This window comes from Sphaerodactylus townsendi, linkage group LG10 (genome assembly GCF_021028975.2).
Source record: "Sphaerodactylus townsendi isolate TG3544 linkage group LG10, MPM_Stown_v2.3, whole genome shotgun sequence".
In the NCBI taxonomy this organism is placed as follows: domain Eukaryota; kingdom Metazoa; phylum Chordata; class Lepidosauria; order Squamata; family Sphaerodactylidae; genus Sphaerodactylus; species Sphaerodactylus townsendi.
The window spans coordinates 24,315,743-24,338,736 of record NC_059434.1 but is presented as its reverse complement, the minus strand read 5'-3'; the positions used below and the strand labels follow the sequence as shown (position 1 = coordinate 24,338,736).

Here is a 22,994-nt window from a genome sequence, read left to right as displayed (position 1 = left end):
GCTGCTATGAGAAAGTGAGAGATCTGTGTTCTTTGTGAAAGTTATCAGCCTAAGTGGCAAGTCTTCATAATAAATAATAATAAGTAAACAATAAAACAAGTCTTCATGGAAATTGATCTGAGATTGCAAATGCTTTAGCAGACCAGGTGCTCGGGGGCAGCAGCAGCAGCAGCAGGCCATTGCTTTCACATCCTGCATGTGAGCTCCTAAAGGCATCAGATGGGCCACTGCAAGTAGCAGAGTGCTGGACTAGATGGACTCTGGTCTGATTCAGCAGGCTGTTTCTTATGTTCTTATACAATGTCAGAAAGTGCAAATGGCATTGGCTATCACAACCTTTTCTCTTTTTTTGGATTCCCACTTGTGCAAGAATCCTGGCATAAGAGCTTTTGTCCTGGATCTAATCCATTGCATGGACAGCCATATTACTACAGTTAAACATTAGCAGAACTATTAATAACACTGATACTCTATTAGCCCACATCACTGCTTTTGTTTCTGAATGTATTTAAAATATTTTAATACCTTTTTGACAATCACAGAGGAGGACTGTTTACAAATGTAATTCAAAGCTTACTAAAATAAAAACAAAACGAGGTCACTTTCCACGCAACTAATTTTGTGTGCAACTTGAGAATAGTGCTGGTTAGTTCTGAAACAGAGCAGACTTTCAAAAACGGCTTGTGATATAAGATTTCTTCTCAGAAGGAACAAAAAATGTCATAATGTTCTTCTTTGGGCTCATCCTAAAACAGTTCCTACATTATTTTCCATACTTTTAATGTTGCGTATATAATTACTAATTGGTTAGTTTAATTTTCAGATCTGCACGTAATTCACATTCCGTAGCTACTTGGTGGACACTCGTGGCTGGTTTTGACATCCAGACTATTGTACTACATTATGTTCACTATGTGGCACATGATATATATCATAAGTCTGATCCCAGCATAAAATGCAGTAAGAACACGAAGCTTTGGATTAAAGGAAGCAGTCTGTACTACTTCTTTACCTGAGTTTGCTATAAAAGTCTTGAATTAGAATTCTAAAACTGCTGTTATCTTTGGTTGCCCAAGGGTGATCAAAGCACTCCTGCTCTAGACTGAAGCAACGGCTTGTTATCACTTTCCACCGCTCTCTGAATTCCCTTAGCATCTGGTTTGATATTACGCCAGACAAGATTAAGGGGCATCTTCTGCCCTCAGTTCCTGACAGCTGCAGTCAATTCCTCTTCTGACTCTGTGAGGATCAGGCAACAACAGGCAACTCAGGACACAGAAACCCCCTAATCTAGGCAAATGGAATGTAATTACTTACTTCCCACCTGCAAGCTGTTGTCCTGACTTTAAAAATGCAGATCCTTACCCTGAGAATTAAACCAGATCTGTCACTTTTGTCTCTTTGCCTGTGCAACTGTCATAAAGGGACTTTTGGTCACTAGTTGACATGAGTCCTTGGGACTGCTTTGGTTTTTTCATCATTGTCTATTCCCCCCCCCCTTCTTTGAGGGGGGTCAGGACCATTTCAGCCAAAATGAGAGCTTCTCCTGTGACGGATCCATCACCGGAACTGCACAGTCAAGTGGGGAATTGTGGCATCTTTGTTCTGATATCCTTGCCACAGTCAACATTTTGGTGACGTTACAGGCTGTTCCCACACAAACCTCAGGCTTCTCATCCTTTCCCCTCCCCAAACCACAGCAGGCTTTTTTTTCTTTGAATCTACATGACGTCATTGTGCAATTGTCCATTTTGGGGGTGGTGGTGGTGGCTTGGCTTGCAGAAGGTTCCAGTTGTAATCAAAGCACATTTAGCCATCAAGAGGACAGGAAGATGCAGAGTTCTCCACATCCCCAATCCACATCTGGCACCATTACCCTCTGCATTTGCCACTCAGCCCTGCCACCAAAAATCAGTAGTGAACTATACCGTTATCCTGTCATTACACTATAGCAGTGATGGCAAACCTATGGCACGGGTGCCAGAGGTGGCACTCAGAGCCCTCTCTGTAAGCACGCGCACACAGAGTTTGTCATGTGGGGAGCGGAAAATCACCCCCCCCCCAAACACACACATCTAGGCTGGCCTGGGCCACTGAGCACGACATGCGCGCACCGCAGTGAGGACTTGGCTGGCGGCCCTGGTGCCTGTGCTCTGGGTGGCTGCTGCCTGAGGGGGGGCCGCAGAGGAGGCAGAGATGCTAAAGAGGCACAGAGCAGTGCGCAAGGGACTTGCTGGAGGCTAGAGCAGGCTGGCCCCTGCTCGAGTGGGTGGGGCAGAGGAAGAGGGAGCCAACCATTTTTTTTCTAATCCAAAACCTCAGCATTCAGGTTAAATTGCCGGGTTGGCACTTTGCAAGAAATAAGTGGGGTTTGGGTTACAATTTGGGCACTCGGTCTCAAAAAGGTTCGCCATCACTGCTCTATAGCAATATGCCTACCACTGATCTTTTAAAAGCTGGCAAAACGCACTCCAGTGGTGAGAGGTGGACGGTGGACACAAGAGGCACAAGAGGAAATACCACCAGCAGAATCTCCATCGCTGCTGTAAGTGGCTCTGCATTTTCAGCAGCAACAAAACAGCTATCAAGAACCAATCCTCCCTGTACAGAAGCAATCAAAGGTTTAAAATACTGTGTTTGGTCATCAATCTGATCTTAGCATGGTTATTAGATAGTGTTGATTTGTTTTCATTTGTAAACCACTTTGAGCTTTTAGGGGAAAGGGGCATAAAATATATTGTTCGTTTGCCTGCCTGCTTGCGCTCGTGCCTTAGCGGTCAGCATCCCACATTCAACTTGGCGAGAAAAATGTAGTGGAGGGTGGAAGAGGAAGGAACGCAGCCTTCTTTGGTTGAGCCTGGGATCCTCATCATCTTAAGAGGGCATTTCGAATAGTAGGTTCCAGCACACAGGAAGAGATTACAGTTTTAACCAAGGGATTCAGTCAAAAGGAAGTTCATTTAAGGGAAAGTGGTTTGCAATGACAGGGGGAACCCTTCTTTGCACCTTCCGTTTGGAAGTCCAGATCAGTTTGTTTCCACTCTTCACCTCCACCCCCCATTCCAAGGTGAGCCATGATCTACTGGGCAGAAGGCTGTGGCATAATCTATAGTGGTTAAGAGCTCAGATTAGTTCTGCTCTGCTGTTTGTGGAGACACAGGCTGCACTCAGTGATACTTACATTTCCTTTTACCACGTAATTTGAGTCATTCCTGATATCTCTCGCCAGGCCAAAGTCACAAATTTTTGTTATGCGTCCGTGAGTGAGGAGGATGTTCCTTGCTGCTAGGTCCCTATGAATGCACTGAAAAATAAAATAAATTTACAGATAAGCACAAAATAAAGGCAGATGCAAAACAGTTGTGGAGCTTTGTTATTAATTTACACTTGTTATGCAGAGTTGCTGATCTGCTGCAAAAGGGGAATCTTACCTTACTTGCTGAAGTAACAATAATACAGCGAATAGGACTTTGAGGATGGGCACAAAGAAATGATTGGGCCAAAGTAACTACATCAGGATCCCATAGCCAGGTAGGCTACCTTTCAATCTCTGTACTATAACTGAAGGAAGATTTACACAGAAAGAAGCAGTGGCATAGGAGGTTAAGAGCTCATGTATCTAATCTGGAGGAACTGGGTTCGATTCCCAGCTCTGCCGCCTGAGCTGTGGAGGCTTATCTGGGGAATTCAGATTAGCCTGTGCACTCCCACACATGCCAGCTGGGTGACCTTGGGCTAGTCACAGCTTCTTGGAGCTCTCTCAGCCCCACCCACCTCACAGGGTGTTTGTTGTGAGGGGGGAAGGGCAAGGAGATTGTCAGCCCCTTTGAGTCTCCTGCAGGAGAGAAAGGGGGGATATAAATCCAAACTCTTCTTCTTCTTCTTCTACTGAAACGAATGGAATCTACTTCCAGGTAATGTCTTCTGAATGTGCATGTTCTTTATTACATTTTTCTACTCTTAATTGTTTTTTGTAGTATTGCTGAGCTAACATAGAAGAGTTTTTCTCCTACAGATGTGAAGGCCCAGAAAAAAACTGAAAAGTTGTTTTCTATTTCCATTTTTTTCAAGGACTGTTTTCTAATTTCCCCAATGGCTAAATTATGTATGGAGAGCTATGAGAGGGAAGGTGCAGAACGTTTCTGTCTCAATAGCCTACAAAAGAATAAAGAGGGAAAGCTGCAAGACAGCTGGAAAGATACCATTTTACAGTCCCTTCCGCACATGCAGAATAATGCACTTTCAATTCATTTTCACAATTGTTTGCAAGTGGATTTGGCTATTCCGCACAGCTGCCAAGGGCACTGAAAGTGGATTGAAAGTGCATTATTCTGCATGTACGGAAGGGGCCTTAGTCAATAACATGTATGAAGCCAAAACCAAAACCCCTAACAGCTTTGACAACCACAGAACTGCAGTAGAGCATATGTGAAAAGGAAAAGTTAAATAAAAAGAGGAAAGGGCACAGGGAATTCCTTTCATGGGATCTCTATTGCCACAGCACATGTTCTATAATTGCTGCCCCTATGAATGAAGCACCAAAAACTGTGCAGAAGCAGCTATATGCACCAAATCAAGAAACTAACTTGCACGCGGAAGAATAGTTTCGATTTAAGCAAAACGTCAGTTCTCCGAAGCCCATGGTTTTAAAAAAATGGCTGTTCCCAAATGACAAGTCTGAGCTTTCAGCAAGAGATTCTGATTTTTGAAAGACACCTTAGATAGCATTTTGAAGGACATGCTATTTATCATTCAAATGACATCTAGCTAACTTGCCCCTAGTTACTTTGACATAGTACATGGCGATAATACAATATGTTAGTAATGTCACTCACTGGGTTGGATCCTACAAGCTTTTTAGCTGGTTAAAAAGGGAGGAAGGAATCACCTTTGACCATCAAAAAGGCTATGCTGGGGTTCACGGGACCTGCCTGGACAAAAGCTGTCTGGGATAAGTAGCTGTATTAAGCAGTGGAATTAGGCGAGATTGAGTGAAAAAGGTAACTGGATTCAAGTCAATACCCAGTTTGAAAAATCCCAATAAGAAGTGTTTGGATTTATATCCCACCTTTCTCTCCTGTAAGGAGACTTAAAGGGGCTTACAAATTCCTTTCCCTTCTCCCCACAACAGACACCTTGTGAGGCAGTTGGGACTGACAGAGTTTCAAAGAACTGAGACTAGCCCACAGTCACCCACCAAGCATGGAGGAGTGGGGAAACAAATCTGGTTCACTAGATAAGACTCCACCACTCATGTGGAGGAATGGGGAACCAAACCTGGTCCTTCAGACTAAAATTCACCTGTTTTAAACCACTACACCAAGCTGGTGGTGGATAACAATTTTCTTAGCAGAATTGGGAGTGATTTGAAAGAAGTTTCATTGCTAATGGTTCATGTACTAGTTCCACTGTCGTTTCTAGTAAGTAACTGCTGTAGACTTTTCAGGCCCTCTAAGTAGAATTATTCCTTCTAAGCCCATTAACTTCAATGGACACAGAAGGGGGTAACTTCTTAGCATCACGCTATAAAAGAGACATCTTAAGCAGGTCTACTCAGGGGCTGATCACATTTTCAACAGGTATTGTATCCTCATTTTACAGCAATCCTAAGAACGCTTTCCCAGGAGTAAGCCCCACTGAACAGTGTGGAGTAAGATTCTGAGTAGACCTCTTTAGGACTTCACTGTCAACGTCGCTCCTTGTGAAGAAATCATTTTCTGCCTTCAGTTTCCAACTTACATTTTTAGCGGCAAGGAAGCTCATGCCTGTCGCAACTTGGTAAGAAAAACTTATCAGATCTTCAGTATCTAGAGCCAGCTCATCATCTTCCAAAATGGCAACAGTGACGTCCTGATTAGCAAATGATCCTAAGCAATACGTGGGGGGAAAATATAACAAAAAAATTAATTATGGCTGTTTGGGAAGATCACAGATATTCCATCAGCAGAGTCTGACGCTGAATTAACACACACAAACATATAACCTAGGGGTGGCCAACATAGGGGTGGCCAATTGGGTAATCAAAAACAACCAATTGGCCATGCTGGTGTGGGTTGATGGGAATTGTAGTCCATGAACATCTGGAGCACCATAGGTTGGCCACCCCTGATATAACCTGTTCTCATGATAATTTTGCAACTATCCAACAGAAGAATAAAATAAGTTTAAACTGCAGTACACATACCCTGTTTCCCCGAATATAAGACATCCCCAGAAAATAAGACGTAACAAAGTTTTTGTTTGGAAGCATGCCCGACGAACAGAACACAGAAAAATAAGACATCCCCTGAAAATAAGACATAGCGCTTCTTTGGGAGCAAAAATTAATATAAGACACTGTCTTATTTTCGGGGAAACACGGTAGTTAAAGTTCTGTGCCACCAAACTAGGTTTTATAATTGGAAATGCCTGGCTGACCATTTTAAAACTGAACCTTTTCCTCGCCCCCTCGTTTCTTGTCGGCATTTTGGGATGCAAGCTTACCTGGTCTCCCTGGATGTCTTGCAGTTGTTTTGGCATGGAGGATCTGAGGAATTCCTGGCTTCATGTCCATATATTCATTGATGTTGTCACTGAAGGAAAGCAGAGGAAGCAGAGCTTAATATACGGGACACAATAAAGAAGTGGCATTTACCAAGGAGCTGTCTGTGTAGAAGACTCCAAAAGTCTCTAGGCAGTAAACAATTTTTTTTTTTAAAAAAGGAATAGAACCTGATGAGATTTATCTGATGATCAGGAAAATGAGGGAGAGAAAACCTTGGGAGCTGGATTATTTCAACTCTTTTTGGAGCATTTGGGCCTTGCAGACAAACCATCCAGAACCACACCTTACTGTACCGATGGACGGATTGTGTAGTCTAGAAAATTCGAACATCAAGTAGGGCATTTGTCATGGCTCACTGCACAACAGAAAGGACTTGTGGGTGGGGGCGGGGTAAGAGGACCCAGAACAACCTTTTTTCCTAGGAAAGGGAGTTATCAGTACAAATCTTCTTCCTCAGTCTGAGAGTGAGTGACAAGTGAATTGTGACCTGCCCTGGAGCATCCTGGCTTGAGAAACGGCAAACAAGTGGGCTTCATTTGACCCCACAAAATTTGGTTAATTGGGCAGCGCAAAACTCACACCCCCATCCATGGAGGGGATCAAGGCGGCAAGGAGAGGTAGCAAAAAGAACGTCCCAGCTGCTGAAGAATCCCCCATAGCCTGAAATGGACTTCCGCTATCCTTTTGGGTGGTGTAAATCTGACTACTGCACTAGCGGCATTACAAAGCCAAAAGCCCAGCGGTAGCCAACCACGATTGGCTCCACGCCCAGGAATGTCCCTAGCCCACTCACAGCTTCACAAGCAGCCAGGTTTAGCCCTGCTTGCCCTCCCCTCTGGCTTAAGGGAGCGGCATTGGCGTAGAGGTTAAGAGCTGGTGCACTCTGATCTGGAGAACCAGGTTTGATTTCCTGCTCTGCCACTTGAGCTGTGACGTTTATCTGGGGAACTAGATTAGCTTGTGCACTCCCAACACACACCAGCTGGGTGACCGTGGGCTCATCATAGCTTTCCAAGCTCTCTCCATCCCACCCACCTCACAGGGTGTTTGTTGTGGGGAGGGGGGGAGAGAAGGGAAAGGAGATTGTAAGCCCCTTTGAGTCTCCTACAGGAGGGAAGGTGGGGGGTATAAATCCAAACTCTTCTTTTTCTTAAATGCCAGTTAAGCCAGCGGGGTGGGCAAACACACCAGTGCGACATCACTCCATCCCAAGTGCTACTCTCACCCCCTAGATTGTGGTAAATTGGAATGAATGTCTAATTGGTTCTGAGATTCCTAAATAAAATTATGACTTATTAAAGTGTCCTTTCTAACAAAAAAGCTAATCCACAGGAGATAAGAGACTTAAGTCAAAAGCTTGTGGGTGTTATGTTTAGCTTGGTCTTAGAAGACAGCTGTTCTTTGTGATGTATATAGCCCTACAGTTGAACCACAACATTCAGTAATCAAAAATTCATGTGGCTACAACACAATGCTAGATGGCGTTGGGCAAAGCCTCATCTTTCCTGGGAGCCTGCCTGCCAAAGCTCCTGTGAAACTAAAAAGAATAACCTCATGTCTACATGAATCCCTTAAAAGGAAGCATGAAATATAGCAAAATAAGGATTCCCCTCCCCTCACAAAATCAGTACGGATCTATTAAAAAATATATACAAAAGATGGACTGTGATTTCTTGGCAATGACAGCTAACATTGGCACATCTTTACCACATGTGTCCTTTTTGATAAAGCAGGTTCTTGTAGACAGCTGTTTCTTCATGCTTTGGGAAAATAAAGGAGTCACGTTTCCTCCTCAGAAAATTCAAAAGGTCACCATAGCAGCAGTATTCCGTGATGACCAAAGTGGGACCTGCAGATGTGGAGGAAGTCAGAAATGGTGGGTGAATTCAGAATCCTATCTCGGGCATTTTTTTAAAAAATTAAAAGATTATTCTGCTACAAGCACAAAAGAGGCCATTTCAAACAGCACTGTAGAGCAGTGTCACAGTGAAATTACAACAGCAGCTCCCCTATTCAGAGGCTGGGTCCTACTTCCAATTAAAACGATGTCATTCCCAATTAATTATTTCAACACCAATAGTACTGCACTGTTAAAAACAAAAAAACCTCATGAATTAAATAAAGTCTTGTGATAATGGTACAAACCAGACACATCTGTTTCATTTTGGAACCCTTCCTGAAGGAAGTTATCTGTTCCAAATGTAAACTCCTCACATTAATCCCTTTGATTCACTCGTGTTTACAGTAGGACTTCTCGCTCTTACAGTAATGTTTTGGAAACGATGTAGACTATTATACTTGTTGGAGTGATAGGAAAAAACCATCCAGACAGAACGGCCTACTGAGACAGAAAGCTAGATGCTCAAGACCTTTTATACTAATATAAATGAAATTTGAAAATGGAGTTGAGCTGCCTTTGGTACGAATGTTTTGAGATCAAATATGCATTTTCTGAATGCCTGACTGCCTCTAAGTCATTTGAATCTGTAATAACACTGCATGGTATTTCAATTATAGGATTCTGCGCCAGCACTACTTAATGTGGGTAGCTTCTTCACCCTTGGTTCGCCAACTACAATTTATTTAATAGCGCAAAAATACGCTTAAGTTTATGCCAAGACAGCATTATGACAAGATCCTAGACCCCCTGTAGGGGCAAGTAGGAGTGCATAGCTTAATGAGGGGCTTAATGAATTGGGGCCTCCCAGTGACTGAACTGCTAATATGGAAGAAAATGTCCTCTAGGAAACAGGCTCTGCTGTTCTCAAGACCCCCTGAAACCCGTGAAATAAAAAACACTCTACAACACAGGTGTCAAACTCGCGGCCCTCCAGATGTTATGGACTACAGTTTCTATCATCCCCCGCCAGTATCATGCTGGCAGGGGATGATGGGAACTGTAGTCCATAACATCTGGAGGGCCGCGAGTTTGACACCTATGCTCTCCAAGTAGACACACCAAACTTGAGGGACACGTGGAAAATTGTACCTCCAACAGTGCAAGCTCCGAGCAGATTCACAATGTTAATGTGGTTGCCAAGGTAACTTAACACTTTTAGTTCTGACATCAAGGCTTCTTTTTCAGTGAAATGGGCACTGGCTAGAAAGAGAAAGAAGGAACACAGTCACAGTGGTGTAGGAGTAAGAGCTTGAAAGATCCATAATGAAGCTTCCTGGGTGATCTTTGCCTAGTCACAATCTCTCAGCCTAACTTACCTCACGGGGTTCTTCTGAGGGCAAAATGGCATACAATGGTTGCCCTGAACTCCTTGATGGAAAGCCAAGACTAAAAGTGTATGGATATGTAGAAGTATTGCAACTGAAACAGTCAGCAAAAGGAAGTTGTCAGCTGTCACACAGTGAGATGCCTTCATATTGCCCTATCCGATACTGACCAGCTTCTTTAAGCTCTTCCAACAAAGCCCTGCTGAGGGGTTTCCAGGAGAGAGTTACACTGAAAATGACACCTCACCTTTATAGTACAACTCACTCCCAAAGGAGGCCTTGTTTGGCTCACTTTTCAGATAGGAACTGGTTGTTTAAGACTGACTGCATCTGTAGTCTGTTGCAATGGTAGTTACAACAGCAGTTGTATGCTGTAGTTTGCTGTAATGGTAGCTTGCCTTTTTGTTACTGTTTAGTTTATAATCTACTCATAAGCTACTCTGGAACCCCCTTAGACATCAGTGTTAGAGACACATTTTAAAAAAATAAATAAATGAAAGAGATCCAGGGACTTACGTTTGAGCATTTTTACAGCAACTCTGATTGCCCCATCTGGTTTGGACAAACCATACGCAGTCGCTTCAACAACTTTCCCAAAAGCTCCAGCCCCAAGAATTTTACCTAAAGGATTTCCATGAAGCATTTAAAGAACAAGCAAAACAGACTGGCCGTGTGATCAATGTCAGAAAGTTCATTTAAAAACATTGTTAAAGTAGTCTAAAACTGTGGTAGCCAAGGTGAGGACCATAGGCTGTGTCCCACCCACTAAAAGGCCCTTTCACCTTTCATCTATCACGGGAGAAGTAACAAAGTTGTGCCCCCATATGACAAGGAAGGGGACAGTGTTTATTTCCCTAGAACTATCATGTACCACATTGTTATATGAAGCTGTGGTACACAGGGCCCATCGATACAGCTTCTTATCACATTTCATTTCAGTCTTTATTCACAACACACCAACTTGCCGCTCTGTGGTTCCCATATCCTGCTTATCTGACGTCTGTCATATGTAAATAAGCAGTTCTGTGTTACAATTATCTACAGTGACGTGCTACTTTTAAATGTCATAACACTGGACCATCATGGTCTGTGGGGAATACTTTAGAAGGGGAGTTTCAAAAGAATGGTCGATTTTGGCAAAGAAAAGTGGATTGTCTGGTGAATGTGGATTGCTTGAGTAGCAACAGTGAGATACATCACTAGTCTGTCTGACAAAGGACTGTCTGACCTAGAAAGAAATCTGACTTTGCCTGGCACTGCCTCAACACTGCCAGAAACAGTGGGCTTTTCCCCACTTACCTTCTGCTGCGTGCTACTCTCCCCAAGTAGCGCGGGGTCCCGCGGAACTCCCCACTACAGGGGCGGCGATAACGCAGCTACCCCAAAGCTGCCGCTCTCGCGCCCCCTCCGCCCGCGTCATTCCTGGCACTCTTCAAAAAGGCGCCTTTGGAAGCACAGGCATGCGCCAGAAATGACGCGCACTGAGAGTAGCGCGCAGCAAAGGGGAAATGACCAAAGTGGGGCAACAGCCAGTGGAAACTGAATCCTTAAACTCTGGCACCAGAATGTGTTGTTCACATGTATTATGGTGCACAACAGAGTTGGACAAAGCATTGGGAGAGACTCTGCCTATTGATTCCTCATTCACAAGCAAAATCCTCTACATGCATATTTCCAGAGTAGGCAAACTAACCAAAGCTTAGCCGGTTTCTAGGGAACTCCCATTTGTCGTCGTACGGAAGTTGCGTGGGGTCTATGTAAACGTAGTTGTTTCCATTTATTTCATCAACCACTTTCCACTGAACTTCATACTTGGGTTTCTGAAAAACAGGGCAAACAAATCCGAGTGCTCAAACTGGGTAAAATGAAAGCAGTTGCTAAAGCAGGTCTCTGGGGATGGCGGGGGGGGGGGGGGGCTTCATGGATCAGCACATAACGCAGCCTGGAACGGGAGCAAATTCTGCGGAAGAAAAGCAGGGTAGAAATATAACAGCAGTGAATTCCTGAACCTTACCTGGAGATATTTATACATGAGAACCATAACGGTGATGCACATGACTCCTGCTGCTACCCCGAAGCCAATTAACAGGGGAGTGAAAAGAGTGTGGGTGCTGATTTGCTCTAGAAAAAGAGAGAGACAAGAAATACCCGGTGTAAAAGGCTGCGCAAGAAAAGCCTGAAACCAGCTTGCCCTTTTATTGCCATTTCAGTTTGAAATTGAAGCGCTGAACTGGAAAGTGGGGATGTTCCTGTGGAGGCTGCAACTTCTGTCAGGGCACAAATACTATTTAGTGATTAAAAGAATACTCCGTCGGCAGGAGAAATCATAACGTCGCTCTCAATTTCCTTTTTATTGATCTCGGTGCAGTTTTACGAAGCTATGTGGACACTGCTTAGGGGTAAAAAAGCGGCAAAGACATGGCAAAAGAAATCTCAATAAAGGGCTGCATTATGTGTGGGATCAGGGACTGTGTATCCTCCCCACCTTCCCCTTGGAGCTCACTTCTTCTGACTGCAGAAAAGATTATTCTTGGGGTTCGGCGACTTGTGGACATTAATAAACTAGGCAATTAAGGCGGCTTTAGTAGCGAAAAGGAAGAGGGTGAAATGGTTTCCTTTCTCTTCTGCAAGAGTAGCTCTGCTCGTACAAGAGGTAGAAAAGGCAAGCTTTTCATTCCCATCTCCATCACAGCTGACCAACTGAGACAAGTCCCTCAATCCTGCAATAAACTTTCTCTGGGTTGCAAAGGGGGAAGAGGAACATGGCAAAGATCCTGGATCACCCACTCTTTCCATTTGTGGTTCACAGGAACTGAAATGAATATAAGGGAAATCTAGTAGAGGAGGCATTATGCTTTCCATTTGTGGTTCACAGGAGCCAAAAATGAATATGAGGGAAATCTAGTAGAGGAGGCATTATGCTGAAGAAAGTAAAAAAATATATTTCTCTTTTCTAATTTATTTCTCTATATAATCACACGGCTCTTTTCAAATGGAAGGTTCCTGTCCCAAAGATCTTTCAGTGCACATTTCAATACACGAGTTTATTTATGAAATTTATATCCTGCCCTCCCTGGCCGAAGCTGGCCTCAGGGCGGTCTACGAACCTTTTAAAAACAGTTTTACAATACATAAAAATCACTAACTACAACTAAAGTAACAACCAACAGAGAATGGGGAAGATACAGCAGGATTAATATCAGTCGGACGGCACAGCTGAACTGATCAAATTGTTAAAGACCCTCCTCGCTGTTTCAAATATTACATTTTCAAATGTTAATATTCAATTCAATATTAATATTTTCAATATTAATATTCAAATTTTGCCACAGGAGGTAGTGATGGCGACTCACCTGGATAGCTTTAAAAAGGGCTTGGACAGATTTATGGAGGGGAAGTCGTTCTATGGCTACCAATCTTGATCCTCCTTGATCTGAGATTGCAAATGCCTTAACAGACCAGGTGCTCAGGAGCAGCAGCATCAGAAGGACATTGTTTTCACATCCTGCATGTGAGCTCCCAAAGGCACCTGGTGGGCCACTGCGAGTAGCAGAATGCTGGACTAGATGGACTCTGGTCTGATTCAGCAGGCTGTTTCTTATATTCTTACACAATGTCAGAAAGTGAAAATGGCTATCACAAGCTTTTCTCTTTTTTTGGATTCCCACTTGTGCAAGAATCCTGGCATAAGCGCTTTTGTCCTGGATCTAATCCATTGCATGGACAGCCATATTACTACAGTTAAACATTAGCAGAACTATTAATAACACTGGTACTCTATTAGCCCATGTCACTGCTTTTGTGTCTGAATGTATTTAAAATATTTTTAATCCCTTTTTGACAATCACAGAAGAGAGTTGTTTACAAATTTAATTCAAAGCTTACTAAAATAGAAAAAAAACAAGGTCACTTTCCACGCAACTAATTTTGTGTGCAACTTGAGAATAGTGCTGGTTAGTTCTGAAACAGAGCAGACTTTCAAAAACGGCTTGTGATATAAGATTTCTTCTCTGAAGGAAAAAAAATGTCATAATGTTCTTCTTTGGGCTCACCCTAAAACAGTTCCTACATTATTTTCCATACTTTTAATGTTGTGTGTATAATTACTAAATGGTCAGTTTAATTTTCAGATCTGCACGTAATTCACATTCCGTAGCTACTTGGTGGACACTCGTGGCTGGTTTTGACATCCAGACTACTGTACTACATTATGTTCACTATGTGGCACATGATTATATCATAAATCTGATCCCAGAGTAGCAGAATGCTGGACTAGATGGACTCTGGTCTGATCCAGCTGGCTTGTTCTTATGTTCTTATGTACACTGGCCCATACCTTTGATTGCAAAGTTGAAAAAAGTCGAGCTGCTGGCAACATCATTGGAAGCTTCACATATGATGGTGCCATTGTTCTTGAAGAGGCTGGCGTCCAGGGTGCTCTCCACCAGTATCTTCCCAAAGGGAAAGAGGGAAGAAGCACTATAATTGGGCTTCATGTCCACTGGAAACATTTTGGCCGAATCTGAACACCTGGACGACACAAAATACACTCAGATAAAAACCACATTTTGGGGGCAACTATGCAACCTGTTGATGTTTCTTAAGGTTACTGGTTTGTACCTTCTACGCTGCTAATGCACAGCGGGAGTGAGTTCTACTGATCCTCCACCCCTCACACTTCAGAGTCCCGTTTTGTCCCATATTTTGCAGTTTAGGAACAAAACTGGGGGCAAAGGAAGGGCTTAGCGGACTGCAGTTAGACAGAGATGTAAGGCAAGTCCCACTTCATGAGCTCCACTCTACTTGATGACCTTGCAGGATAAGTAGCATTTTTACACAACACACCACATATTTAAAAACGTTACTTTTCATATCATAGCTTGTGGGGAAGTACGATATCAGGTTTTGCTGTCTTATCTTATGTCTGTTACATTTTACATGGCAACTGAAAGCTGTTACCCCTTTCTAAGTCCATTCACATCAGTGGGATTCTAAGAGAGTAATCCTTCTTAGAATTGCATGGTTATTAACCTATTGTACTTAACAAGGAAACTGGTCGACCAAATGTTCACTGCCTTTTCTAACAAGTTCTAGTGAATTTTTTTTTCACAATAGTCCAAAGATTCTTATATTTAAGGACTGACCCCAGGGTAGCATCTATCACATAGGTGTCAAACTCATGCCCCTACAGATGTTATGGACTACTGCCAGCATCATGATGGCAGGGGATGATGGGAACTGTAGTCCATAACATCTGGAGGGGCACGAGTTTGACACGTGTGATCTATCAGGTATAAACCCCCTTCTTTAGGTCAAGTTCTACTTTCAACCAAAATAACGGTAGGCGCAATTCACCTAAAGAGTCTCCTTCCCAAACAAGTCTCATTAACATTTTGCAACACTTTGGCCATCTTAAAAGAGCTGAGTGAAGCACTTTGCACATGCACAGCAAAAAGGAAGTGTAGAACCAGCTGCTAAGCTGTTGGAACTCTGGAGTCCTTGACCTGTAGCAAAAGAGAGCCTCCACTTTCTCAGGGCAGCAGCGTATGCTGGAATGGCAGCAAGAAGAAGAAGAGGAGTTTGGATTTATATCCCCCCTTTCTCTCCTGTAGGAGACTCAAAGGGGCTTACAAACTCCTTGCCCTTCCCCCCTCACAACAAACACCCTGTGAGGTAGGTGGGGCTGAGAGAGCTCCAAGAAGCTGTGACTAGCCCAAGGTCACCCAGCTGGCGTGTGTACAGGCTAATCTGAATTCCCCAGATAAGCCTCCACAGCTCAAGCAGCAGAGCAGGGAATCAAACCCGGTTCCTCCAGATTTGAATGCACCTGCTCTTAACCACTACGCCACTGGGGATAATTTGGGGCTGGAGTTGCTAAGAGCCATAGCTCTGGATCCACAAGAGCAGTTTCATTTCCTTTACATCACTACACGCATAAGCAAAAGGACACTGGAGGAGAGAGAGAGAGAAAGAGTGAGAAAGAAAGAGAGAGAGAGAGAGAGGCCCCTTCCGCACACACAAAATAATGCGTTTTCAAACCACTTTCACATCTGTTTGCAAGTGGATTTTGCCATTCCGCACAGCTTCAAAAAGCATTGAAAGCAGTTTGAAAGTGCATTATTCTGCATGTGCAGAATGAGCCAGAGAGAGAGAGAGAGAGAGAGAGAGAGAGATTGTGCGAGGAAGGGAGGGAGGGAGTTAGTTCTACTTTATTATCATCCACAATAAAACTTTTGGGCAGCTGCTGGAATCAGGGGGGAGGGGCAAGATTGGGCTCCCCCTAGTAAAAGCAGTTCTTGTTGCAGACAAATCTTTGGACTCGTTTTTGCAAGGTTCTATGTTCAATTTTCATTTTGTTTCATTGTGACAACTTGAAATCACTTTTGGATGAAGCATAATTCCCAATTTTAGCTGCTTTGCCGTTGCTGATGAAAAATGTGCATTTCAAAAGGCAACTCAGAGGAAAAAATAACTTTTGAAAAATGATTCAGAAAGAAAATGTATTATCTCCCAGCAATAATGGCTGGAATGTTGACAAAATAAGTGAGCATTTTATACTCCTTGTTTGCAAATCCTCTACCTGCGTGAAAGGACACACAATCTCCTCAGAAACTTGGTAATTACCTTTGTAGTTAATTTCCCCCTCCCCCCAAGTTTACGAGACACATTTACCATATAATCTAGTGTGTATAAATGGAAATCTAATTATCCTGTGTCCTGGAAAATTGTGTTATTACATGATAAATCCAAGAGATAATAGCCACACACAGAAGCTATTCTGTAATTGTCATTCTACAGGGTTCAATAATTAGGGCCAAGAAAAAGCCTAGTTGTAAGTGGATGTAAGCCTTTTGAAGTGCAATTTGGCCCTTAATGGCCTAGTCATAAATTATAGTGGCTCATTGCAAAAAAAGAGAGAAGAGAGTAAACAACAGACCCCCCCCCCCCAATAAGTAAGACTACATGCAAAGTAGAAGTGAATAACTGGAGCCCCCTGGACAAAATTACCCTGAAGAAGACATCCAACTGCCCCATGGCACGGCACAATTACAAGCAGAACTGGTGTGGGGAACAAAATGGTCAAACTTGCAGGCAGTCCATTTGACAGAGGGTGGAGTGTAGATGCATTGATTGGCCCATTGGCCCCCATTCTCTTCCTAAGTGGCCTCCAGGAAAACTACTAGCCAACCAGGGCTGCAGTTAATGTAAAATGTATGCATGACTTGAACATTATGTGTCTCGATTCATCAATGTCGCTTTAACATCTAACTCAATGTTAAAATGCATGCAGAAAATGAATCGCCCACTCACCTTGGCTCAGATGGGGGGCAAAAGTACCACTCTACTGTCGGTGCAGGATACCCAGATGCTACGCAGTGGAACATGCCATTATTAAGTCTGTCCAAAGACAGTATCTCTGGTTTGGCTGAAAACAAAATGCATTGGAACACAGTCATTCCTCCGATTTGTTCATTACTGTGCATTCCTACTTTGTTCCTAATTCAGCCCGAGGACTTGAAAGTTGACTAGGGTGGGCCAGAATGGACGAAGCAGCTTCAGCAAACCGAGAACTAGCATTCATCTTTAGCAATTCGTAGCGCATTAATAAACCCACTTCACACATTTTGCCTCACCAAATCTTGTTAAGAATCATTTATGGCTGGAACCACAATCCTGTACTGAAACCCCAACTGCTGCTTTGCAGAAGCAAAACAGTCAATAGCAGGGAACAATTTACAGAGAAGAGACATCAGACTGGGGAGGGGGACTTAACTATTCTACTACTTACCCGTGGTGGGATTCAAATAATTTAGCAACTGGTTCCAGTGGTGGGATTCAAATAATTTAACAACTGGTTGCTTACAAGCACCATTTTAACAACCGGTTCTGCCAAAGTGGTGCAAACCTGCTGAATCCCACCATTGCTGCTTACCCCGGCAGCTTTAGATTTTCCTCCAGCTAGGGAGTAAACTAAACTTATGCCTAGAAGTCTTGCTTAGAAAAACATAGGAGGAGTGCAAGGCAAAAATAGCAAGAGAGAGGCAAAGCACCTCTCCTACTAATCTCACACTGCAAATCACCCTTGCTGTGTACATCTTTCAGTAGATGAAGTGGCTGTAGAACATGTAGATCCAGCTTAAAATAAACCGGTATCATGTAATATTGTACCTATGTTACAGATGTAAAGACAGCTGTGAATCACCATGGGCTGCGGTTGCCGCACGGGGTGGGCAGGTGGAGCTGCGCCAGCTGCAGCTGCCCAAGTATGGGCAGAAGCAGAGCCCTGGCCATGTTAGGTCAGGGCAGGCATCACCGAAAGGGGGAGGGTGGACCAGAGCCTTAAAAAGCCAAGCCCTCCTTTGTGCTGGCCATGTGCTTTGGCTGGCCGGCGATTTGTAACTGGTATCATGTAACATTGTACCTATGTTACAGATGTAATCGAACAATAGCAATTTGCCTAAGACCACCAAGCCAGTAGAAACTTAGGGCTTATATCCTATCAGTCCACTCAGCCTTCTCAAGGTGCAAGGAATCTCCCACTGGAGAAAGAACCTATTCTGCTAGCATAACGTTCCTTGGGCCCGCAGAAAGGTCTACACTTAGCTGAACTGAGTAATACAATGAAACCCACAACCCTTCCCATCAGCTTCATACTATGTTCACTTTTTATCGGCTTGAATGACCAAAACTGGGGTCAGGGGGACTCTTAAGGCCCCTCTGTTCTGCTCACCTGGAAACATGAGTTGAGGAAATGTAAAACAAATATCAGGCCAATTTTTAAAACACCGTTTAAAAAAGAGGTTTTTCTTTAAGTGAAATGAAGATTAATGGCTATCTACTCTGTTTCATGGCTAAAATACACATCTCTACAGATTACGGATTGCAGTATTCTGTTTCCTTTCCCAAGACATTATGCTTTGTTTTATTACATTTGTTTTAAGAAAGTGCTGCACTGCTGTGTGTAAAGATTAGTATCTGAGCCCAAGGGAAGACAGCAGCAATAAATAGGATTTAAGGCAATTTATTCTAGCTGACTTTGAAAAAGCATTCAGAAGAACAGGTACACCAAGGAAAGAATTCTGACAAACTTTTTCTTAACATCCTGAAAGGATTTATTTAATGGAGGAGTTGGACAGCTTTATAAGGAACAGAAGCCAAAATAGGTTGGAAAAATACGTCCTGACATTCAAATCCTTTCCAAATATGGAATTACCAAAAAAAAAAAAAAATCCCATACAAAATCCAACTGGAAAGAACTAGCGTAACATAGTGGTAACAGTACAATATACAAGCCAGGAAATTTCTGGTCTGAACCTTAGTTTAATCATGGATTCAATGAAAGGCCTTAACAGAGTTTGGGTTCCTTCCTGTCCCATAATCTGGGTTTCTATTTGCCTGCCTTATAGGCCTGTTGTAAAGATTACTAACAAAGTAATCCATGCCTTTGCAAACTCACTGAAGTCTGCTTAGAACTGCACTATAAACATGTGCATGTTTGTGAAATTTTCTAGTATTACCACAAGGCGCTATAAATGCGGCAATGACAAACTCATAACCATATTGGAAGTATTATTTAGTACAGAAGCAAAGTTAGCTCTTTACAAAGTTCCAAATGACTCAGGTGATGTTTACTTCCTGAAACGGTGTATGAAAGGCAGTGGATTCTCTCCATATCCTTCCCCACCCCCCTTACTGTCTACAGCCAGACTGTGTTACAGGAACTAAAAATAGTATCTTCTCTCTGCATCTGCATATCAGTCAAAACATCAAACCTTTGCAAAACTGCCTGGACTGATTAACAATACAACTCAACTGAGTGCTGAATGCAAAGATCAAACACATCCTGATCAGGGGGAGAGTCAGAAAAAAAATAGCCCTTGGCCAGTGGAAAATTCTTTTATTTATCTAACTTTCCAATAATATTCAATAACTTCTCTCTATTTTTTGATAATATGCTTCGAACATACAGTGACTCTTGATGCCCAATTCCACACAGTTGCAGATGCAAAAGTTTGTATGCAAAAAGCTAAAGCTGGTGACCAACACAAAACACAGTGAGCAGAGCTGTGAATACTCCTTGACGAAGGCACAGAACTTTGAGTGGATGCAGAGTGCTAAACCACTTCAGTCTGTTTTACCACACCTTTTTTTTATTCCAGAAGCACATCAGGAAAAGTAGGATGAGGAGACACAAGTTGGAATTGGAGAATCAGCAAAGTGGGGAGATCAAGTTTTCAATTAGCATCCCTTTATGAAACTCACTGTGGCACAGTTCAGGCTTCACTTTAGACATTCCAATAGAATGCAACATGAGTGCATGCCACCTGCGATCCTTCTGACACTCACAGATGCCATTATGTGGGAAGAGAGACAATGTGACTATTTTTATGTCCATGATCCCCCAGTTCATTTTGTCTGGAAGAATTTTATTCCTGTCTTCTTGATGGACAGATGAGAATCACCTATGTCAAGATGTCCTTCCCCTCAGAGCAACAATGAAGAAGCAAGTCATGCACTAGTGGAATCTACTAGTTAGCTCATGAAGGAAATTCCCATTATCCATGGCAGCATATTATGGTGAGGAGTCCTACTTATCGTATATACTCGAGTATAAGCCGACTTTTTCAGCATATTTTTAATGCTGAAAAAGCCCCCCTTTGGCTTATACTCAACTATATACGGTAATTCTAAGATGGCAGCCAGAGCTGGGGCTGCTGTGGGGATCCAGTAAGCATGTTGCTGCTTTTTTTCTAACTCACATTTCTTACTCAAGGCATTTCTCTCCTAAGGGTTATTGGTGCATTGCATTCTAGATGAATACAATTCTTCATACAGTAGTTTACTGCCAAATACTGATGTTGCTGAAGACAAAGACTTTCTTTAGAGCAAAGTTTAGGCTGGCATGGCTATGAATCCCAGAATTATTCTGCATTTGGAGGAAAACAGTGGTACATTTGTGTTCCTAGAGTGCTGGAAAGCTGCTCATCCCTAATGCAAACTCTGTTAAGCACCTCTATTTCATCTTGCTCACAAATCTTCTGTTTTTAGCTGCTACTGAGTCCAGTTCAAAGGCTTATAATTGAGTCAATAGGTTTCCCAGTTTTTTGTGGTAAAATTAGGTGCCTTGGCTTACATTTGGGTCAGCTTATACTCGAGTATATACGGTACTTCAATGCTCCTCATTTGCCCATGTCACATATTCTCTAAGACATTCTCTAGGTAAAACCAACCAAGAGTCCAGAGGCACTTTATCTGCCTCTTGCCCTATGGTCTTCCATGTCACTTTTACTCACTGGACCAGGGCCTCTTGCAGGTATCACCCTGAAAACTGGCAAAAACAACAATGCATTCACTATTATGGTCCTCCTTATGGAACAGCCTGGCTGATGAAGTCAGGAAGACTCCTGTTCTCTAGGAGACTCCTATTCTCTCCTATTCTCTAAGCATCTCTATCTCATCTTGCTCACAAATCTTCTGTTTTTAGCTGCTATCAGCTTTTTATCACCCTGAAAACTGGCAAAAACAACAATGCATTCACTATTATGGTCCTCCTTACGGAACAGCCTGGCTGATGAAGTCAGGAAGACTCCTATTCTCTAGGAGACTCCTATTCTCTCCTATTCTCTAAGCATCTCTATCTCATCTTGCTCACAAATCTTCTGTTTTTAGCTGCTACTGAGTCCAGTTCAAAGGCTTATAATCGAGTCAATAAGTTTCCCAGTTTTTTGTGGTAAAATTAGGTGCCTTGGCTTACATTTGGGTCAGCTTATACTCGAGTATATACGGTACTTCAATGCTCCTCATTTGCCCATGTCACATATTCTCTAAGACATTCTCTAGGTAAAACCAACCAAGAGTCCAGAGGCACTTTATCTGCCTCTTGCCCTATGGTCTTCCATGTCACTTTTACTCACTGGACCAGGGCCTCTTGCAGGTATCACCCTGAAAACTGGCAAAAACAACAATGCATTCACTATTATGGTCCTCCTTACGGAACAGCCTGGCTGATGAAGTCAGGAAGACTCCTATTCTCTAGGCTTCCTGCAAGCCTGTCCTTGTCAGGGAGAGAGATGGGGTCAGGCATCTCTGTTGGTTCTCCTTGACCTCTTGGCGGCCTTTGATACCATCGACCAAGGTATCTTGCTGGACCATCTGTGGTGGGTAGGAGGCACTGTTTTACAGTGGCTCTCCTCCTACCTCAGTGGGAGGTTCCATAGTTGTGGGGATGTGAGCTTGGAACCCTGGGAGCAATCTTGTGGAGTTCCCCAGGGCTCGGTGCTGCCCTCTACACTATTTAACACCTATAAGAAGCCACTGGGGGAGGTCATCAGGAGGTCTGGTGTGCGCTGCCATCAATATGCCGATGATGGCCAGCTGTTCCTCACGATTCCATCCTCATCAGGTGAGGCAGTGCAGGTGCTGGAGTGCTGCCTGGAGGCGGTCATGGTCTGGATGGGGCGAATCGATTGAAGCTGAATCCTGACCAGACGGAGGTGCTGTTTGTGATGGGTTCTAAGGTACAGCCCATACCTTTCCCCCCAAAAGGATTGGGTGAGAGACTTGGGAGCTCCTCCTTGATATACAGCTACCTATGAAGGTGCAGGTGCCAGCTGTGGCTAAGGGGGGGCCTACCAATGTCTCCAGCAAGCTCTGCCCATTTCTGGACCAAAATGACCTGGCCACAGTTCTCCAAGCTTTGGTAACCTCCAAGTTGGACTATTACAATGTGTTTTAGGTGGCGCTGCCAGTGAAGACAGTTTGGAAGCTGGAGCTGGTACAGCATGCTGCAGTTAGCTGCCAACACTCCAAGCCATGCACATATTATGCTGGTAATGAAGAATCTACACAGATTCACAGTTTGCTACCAGGCTCAATTTAAGCTGTTGGTTATGACCTATAAAGCCCAATAACAGCCTGGGGCTACACCTACTTACAGGAGCACCTTCTGCCATACAGACTGGCCCCGAGAGCTGAGGTAACAGGGAGGGGCCCTGTTGGCAGTCCCTTCTCTCTATGAGGTGAGGGGGGTGGGGGCTGCATGGAGGGTTCTCTCTGTAATAGCCCCCACTTTATGCCATGCCCTCCCACTAGAGGTCCGACAGGCACCGACACTCTGCACCTTTTGGGGCCTGGTTAAGACCGTCATCTTCACCCAGGCATTTGAATGATTGATGCTATGTGACTCTTGTCCACTGGGCTTTTTCAGAACTTATCCTTCACCTGC

At 43.5% G+C, this 22,994-nt stretch overlaps 1 protein-coding gene across 2 annotated transcripts in view; it reads right to left on the bottom strand.

The window, feature by feature from the left end:
* The window catches only part of KIT (KIT proto-oncogene, receptor tyrosine kinase), a 92,728-nt gene that overhangs the window by 10,203 nt on the left and 59,531 nt on the right, over nucleotides 1-22,994 (bottom strand). For both annotated transcript variants that reach the window (XM_048509940.1, XM_048509941.1), the window contains 10 exons: nucleotides 17,081-17,195; nucleotides 14,106-14,299; nucleotides 11,784-11,890; nucleotides 11,463-11,589; nucleotides 10,286-10,390; nucleotides 9,534-9,644; nucleotides 8,252-8,393; nucleotides 6,484-6,572; nucleotides 5,740-5,867; nucleotides 3,182-3,304 (listed from right to left, as the gene is read on the bottom strand). In XM_048509940.1, coding sequence (XP_048365897.1) covers nucleotides 3,182-3,304; nucleotides 5,740-5,867; nucleotides 6,484-6,572; nucleotides 8,252-8,393; nucleotides 9,534-9,644; nucleotides 10,286-10,390; nucleotides 11,463-11,589; nucleotides 11,784-11,890; nucleotides 14,106-14,299; nucleotides 17,081-17,195 — 1,241 coding nt within the window. The remainder of the gene's footprint in view (nucleotides 1-3,181; nucleotides 3,305-5,739; nucleotides 5,868-6,483; nucleotides 6,573-8,251; nucleotides 8,394-9,533; nucleotides 9,645-10,285; nucleotides 10,391-11,462; nucleotides 11,590-11,783; nucleotides 11,891-14,105; nucleotides 14,300-17,080; nucleotides 17,196-22,994) is intronic.